This window comes from Erythrolamprus reginae, chromosome Z (assembly GCF_031021105.1).
Source record: "Erythrolamprus reginae isolate rEryReg1 chromosome Z, rEryReg1.hap1, whole genome shotgun sequence".
NCBI lineage: Eukaryota > Metazoa > Chordata > Lepidosauria > Squamata > Dipsadidae > Erythrolamprus > Erythrolamprus reginae.
The window spans coordinates 96,284,624-96,290,623 of record NC_091963.1 but is presented as its reverse complement, the minus strand read 5'-3'; the positions used below and the strand labels follow the sequence as shown (position 1 = coordinate 96,290,623).

Genomic DNA, 6,000 nt, shown 5'->3' with positions numbered 1-6,000 from the left:
TATTATTATTATTATTATTAATTAGATTTGTATGCCGCCCCTCTCCGGAGACTCGGAGATGCATTGGTGTAGCCGAAAGCTATAAGATGGATATTTTAATAATATAGTATATTTGGAAGAATTTCCTCAAAAACCTCTCTTGTAATCCATTCATGATTTTGAACTAGTTATTTCACAAAGAAATGAAAGACGCAGTGAATACACAGAGACTGATACGTTTTAATTGTCATTCATGCACCAAAACGGTCTTTTAAAAACTTCCGGGCATGATCACATAAAGCATCTGTTCAACTTCTGAAGAAATCTGACACAGCTCTTGTTAGACAACATATTCTCTGCCTGAGTTACAGTCAGCCTGATGGAATTTACCGCTCTTGAAGTGAATATACGAAGAAAGGCATCGAGTCAATAGTGATTTCAATAGTACAACTCTACCCATTAGCCCAACCTGATCACATTGCTTCATCCTTTCTTCTTCTTTTCCCCTTATTCAAAAATCCAGGTATTATTTATAATAAATAAATGTTTTTGCTTTGGCTCTTGCATGATCAAAAGGTTTGTTGAATTTATTAGAAGAGTCAAGTACTTTTGTTGGCACATTTCCCTGTTTGTGTTCTCAGTTGGGCCAGTGAACACAAATGCATAGTTGTTGACATTCCAATTATTCCTGCAAATGGGATACGCACATACTTCCCCCAGCTATATATCTGCATATTAGCCATAGAACCTGTATGCAACACAACACACTCACATTCTCTCTAGGGACACTCAGACCTATCTTACATAAACATACACACTCACAAAAGCAATATTAGTTTCTATCCTAAATGCAGATCAATCTGGTTTCTCTCATTCAGCCACACACATATATACATACAAAATTTTCTTCAACTCTTTTTCACACTCATTTGGAGGCATAGTAGAAAACAGGTTAAACGCATTCAATTCATTTCAATTCCATTTCTGAACTGGATCGGAAGGATTTCCTTCTTTTGATGTAGTATGTGACACCCAAGGCTATTGTGGTAATAAGAAGTATAAGCCCAATTGCAAGCAAGGTCCACTGTCCTGCTTCTATTTGACTGCTGCTCAGTGACATCCCAAGGAAATTGATTTCTGAATCACCTAAGTAAAGATTAAGAAAAAAATATAGATGAATGGTAAATTAAGTAAACTCGTCCTAGAAGGTATAGCAGCAAAATAAACTGGAATTTTAAAAAAAGCTAAGCAGGGCAGAAATGAACAGAAGCATGGTTTAGGGCCATGATGGCGAACCTTTGTTCCCTCGGGTGCCGAAAGAGTGTGTGCATCCACTATTGTGCATGCGTGAATGCCCCTACCCATAATTCAATGCCCGGGGGAAGCGAAAATAGCTTCTCCTGCCCCCCCGGAGGCCCCCTTTCCCAACTTCTGGTGGGCCCAGTAACCTTGTATTTCACTCTCCCCAGGCTCCAAATGCCCTTCCCTATCCCCTGGAGGCTCTTTGGAAGCCAAAAACACCCTCCCAGAGCCTCCATGCGAGCCAAAAATCAGCTGGCCGGCACATGCTTGCATGTTGGACCTGAGCTAGGGCAACGGCTTGTGTGCCAGCAGATATGGCTCCGCGTGCCACCTGTGGCATCCCTGCCATAGGTTCACCACCACTGGTATAGGGCCATGGTGGCAAACTTATCATATATGCGCTAGAGGTGGCATGCAGAGCCCCCTCTGTGGGCACGCCAGCCATCCCGCCAGTCCAGTTCCACCCTGCAGGCACACGTGCCTCCCACCAGCCAACTGGTCTTTGAGTCTCTGCTATGCATGTGTAGAGGGACGAGACACTTAAGGGGATGCATGGGGTGAGGCACATCCACAGGGGCACTCGTATTGCATTTTGGGGGCTCGTGTGTTCCCCCGTGCCTCATTTTGGGTCTGGAAGGCTTCCTGCACCAGCCTGCAAGCCAAAAATGGGTGGGTGGGAGGACAGGGCACATGCAGGGGGTCGCGTGCAGGTGCACAAAGGCATGGGGAGTGCAGGAGGGTCACTCACGCATGTGCAGGGTGATGCGTGCACATGCACGGGGAGGCACCCATGCATTGCATTTTGGGTGTGGGTGCACAGGTGTGCTCTTGCGCTTTCAGCATACAAAGCAAAAAGGTTAGCATCACTGGTATAAGGGGAAGAAGGAAAAGGAAGGCATTAACTTTGCTCCCACTGTACTCTTTCTATCTACACTATCCACAAGCAGCAGAAAGCTTATGTGCAGACTTCCCACTCCAGTCCTAATTTCTGGAACATACCAATGTTGAAACTTTTAAATACCTGCATAAGCCTGCCAGGTATATTCAGGCCAACCCAGAGTTTCATTATTTTCCTTGTTCTTTTTAATGAGCCAATTTGTCAGGGGTTCAAAATAGAGCAGCAAAGCTTCAGCGGACATGTTGGGTTGCCCTGTAATATTTTGCATGACTTCAGGCCATGGCCTGCTGAAGCCCAGCTTCAAGGCATCCCTGCAAAAAAGAAATTGTTTATAGAAGATGTACATATGTGCTCTTCCCTCCCCAGGAAACATAATGCTGTTTTGGTAAATGAAGGTAAAGGCCCGTCTCTACAGAAGCCAGCCTGATCTCCTTTGGCAATCTAAAAAGCCCTTTGCGTTTCATCCTTTATTTTATAAATCTACATAATAGATTTTCATCTAGTAGTAGAATTTTTTGTATTTTTCTCTTTCTTAGTTTATGAAGATTCCAGTTTCTTAATGGGAGCTTTTTTTCCTCACATAGGTTCCCCCCTGCCACCCATAACCGCCCCGAGTCTTCGGAGAGGGGCGGCATACAAATAAATTATTGTTGTTGTTGTTGTTATTGTTAACTGCTGCCTTGCTATATCTCAGTATTTTTGTTACAATCTGCTTTTGCTTTTGTATCTGAGGATACTTTTTTGTTATGAGACAAGTTTCTTCATTGTTGACTACTGAAATGGCACAAATACAGAATATATGATTTGTTGGTATTATTTGAATGGGGAGTTATTTCAGTAGGGGATCAGCTGAAGTTTTGGGAAAGAAGCCAAATTAAATGGCATTTCAGTCCCTTGCATGAACCGATTCATATTTTGAACTCTTTGCAACAATAGATAACTTTTTAATTCAGTATGTATCTTGACACTTTGAAGTAGCACACTGTACCAGATAATACAATTTTTTAATCTGACATTAATGGTTTTAGGTTTGATGATTTAAAACATCAGAATGAAATCTATGTAAATTGGAGGACCTAATTATCCACCAGTAAATGGCCAAGAACTTTATTGATAACTTTAAATTTTAAAATGCTAGTTTTGTTTCAATTTGATTAGTATCAGTTTCCCAATCTTTGTAGCTACCTGGTGTTAATTTATTTTAGAATGAGACAGAAAATTCCCTAAGTATCATTCAGTAGCAGTTTGAGACAATTAAGTGCCTAATAATTTTTTGTCCTTTTTTAATATTTAAACTATTCAGTCATCTGCCTTGCTGAGCCAACTTTACCAGTCTCTTTATAAGGATGAAGTTGAGGCTTTAGCAAAAAATATTTTTTAAAATTGCACTTGAAAGCTAATTTGCATGCATTTTCAAATCATCACAGAATCCAAAATGGTTTGAAATTCTGCAATTTAGTTACAAAGAACAATTTATCATGTACTAGGCTAGGGGAAAGCCAGTACAAACCTTAATGTTTATGAAAATAATATGCTAAATATATTGTATTAGAGAAATACATAAACTCTAAACATACGTTTAGAGAAATAAATTTTACTGGATAATATTTAAAAGTCTCATTTGATAAATCTGATATACTTGCCAAAAAAGCCCCCAAAACCTGAGAAAATGTAAAATTTCCTTAGGTAAATATCTCTGGGCAGCATACTCACCCTAAGATTTTCCCAGCTTCTTTAGACTCGTAAATGTCACATTTGTATAAAGGTCCAGTATGGCCAGCAGCTTTGCATAGAGATTGGTGAAACTGAAATTGGATTATAAAACTGACAAAGTACCTGGAAGATAAAAGGGGAGGTCAAGATCATTCTAAGAAAAAGTGGTGATGTAATATTTCATAAGTTACAGAGGTACACAAACCAGGGGGGAAAAACCCCCACCTACTTACCTGACATATGGGACGTTAGCAGGAATATGGAATTTTGCTCCTGCATCAAAATCTTTTTCTGATCTTGGTGTAGGAGGACATAAACCCTGGTATTTCAATCTATAGAGGTAAGGTACATTGAGAAAAGATAATGTGCATTAAGACATTTGAAAAATGAAAAAATTTCAAGAGCTATATTCACAGGATTGAAAAATAATTATTTTTCCTTTCTATGGAAAAAACTAAAATGCCTTCTGAATTCTGAAAGGACCTTCCAGAATCATTATGCTCATGTTCTGCAAAAACTACACAAATGACTTGTCCCCAAAATAACAATATTTTCAGTCCAGAGCTGCTGTTATCAGTGAGATAGGGAGTGCAGGCATGCATGAATGATTTTTTTTAATCCCCTAGAATTCCTTCAGCAAAAATAATGCACAGGGTAGATTTGAAAAGGGAATACTTTCCCAAGTGTTATCATAGGAAGCCACCTAAGGGTAAGGCAAAATTATTACATTTTGACCTTTAACTCTCTCTAAAATAATTCAGTTATAGTTATGTTTTTTCCTCAAACAAGCCTCCTATTAGCCATGTATTGACTTCAATTTCTGTAGTTTTGGGCCAGACATGGTCCCCTTTTAAGTTCTCAAGATTTAGTTCTGACAGAACAATACCAAAATATCAAACTTCTTACTAGACAGTTGCAAGTTAATCACCTGAGGTTCCACCATTGTTGGTTGTACTCATTTTTTGGAATGCGCCCATCAAATACTTTCCATCTCCATTGGTCGATCAGGTAGCCAAAGGGCAGGAAAGCAATCTTATCCAGTGCCATGCTCATCAGGTAGTTAATATCACTCTCTGACCAAGAAGAAAATGTTTTTAACAGGTCAAGATACCTGGTAAGTCTTCTGCTTTATCTCTTCTACTACCTCTTCTGTGATTCATGACTTATGGTTTTTCCCTTTCAGCCCCTAAACTTAATTGGCAAATTCTAGAATGTTTTAAAAAATTGCATCTCTTTCTGTCTCTGTCTCTGCTTCTGTCCCTGTCTGTCTATCTGTCTGTCTGTCTGATTCTCTCTCTCTCTCTGTTATTCTTTGTCTCTGTCTCTCTCTCACACATACACAAAATCCTCAAAAATTAATCTGTCTGCAGCCATGAGAGAGAACCATGCAGATACCATGAATCTGATACATCAGCATTGAACATTTCTTAAAACTGAAGCTGGTAGATCTATCTTGAAATGAAGTGTCCCTATTTGCTTACCAATGTTGTCTTCCAAACGTTCAAGCAGCTTGATTTTATACAAATGCTTTGGAGTTGACACTGATAAAGCTAGAACATCACCAATGGCTTCATGAAATCCTGGATTGGCCCCTTCACGAAATGAAAGGGGCTGATCTTTATATTGCAAAAAGTATTGGACATGTCCCATTTCATGGTGAACTGTTATTAAATCATCCATATTCACAACAGTGCATTGTTTTATCCTAAAACAAGAAAATAAATAAAAATGGGTGAAGAGTCTGTTGAAAAGAATGGAATAACCAAGTAATTTCGCAGCAGTTTATAAAATAACCTGCACTATCCAGGTTCAAGAGAACCATAGGTAGAATATAAATTGATCTCACCTGGTCTAATTGCAGTGGTTTTCATAATTAATTGATTACAATCAGTTCCATGCTTCTTTGTTCTTTATAAGCTTATCTCAGAAAGATGCTTACAGAACAGTGTCTCCTAATGATTTTTGCATGTGAACTGAGCCAACAAGTACAACAAAGAAATAAATACCCATTCTCTTCTGGGCCCAAATATAGCCATCTACCTAGACTAAGTTATCATGTAATATTTGGAACAAGTATGTTCATCCCATATTTCATTAGTAATTACAGG

The 6,000-nt window shown here is 39.0% G+C and overlaps 1 protein-coding gene across 1 annotated transcript in view; it reads right to left on the bottom strand.

Moving 5' to 3' along the window:
- Positions 1–201: 201 nt before the first annotated feature.
- Positions 202–6,000, bottom strand: part of ACE (angiotensin I converting enzyme) — a 54,532-nt gene continuing 48,733 nt past the window's right edge. The window contains exons 20-25 of the mRNA XM_070767417.1: positions 5,374–5,597; positions 4,821–4,965; positions 4,126–4,224; positions 3,893–4,015; positions 2,303–2,490; positions 202–1,125 (exon numbers count right to left, since the gene is read on the bottom strand). Coding sequence (XP_070623518.1) covers positions 947–1,125; positions 2,303–2,490; positions 3,893–4,015; positions 4,126–4,224; positions 4,821–4,965; positions 5,374–5,597 — 958 coding nt within the window. The 3' untranslated portion in view covers positions 202–946. The remainder of the gene's footprint in view (positions 1,126–2,302; positions 2,491–3,892; positions 4,016–4,125; positions 4,225–4,820; positions 4,966–5,373; positions 5,598–6,000) is intronic.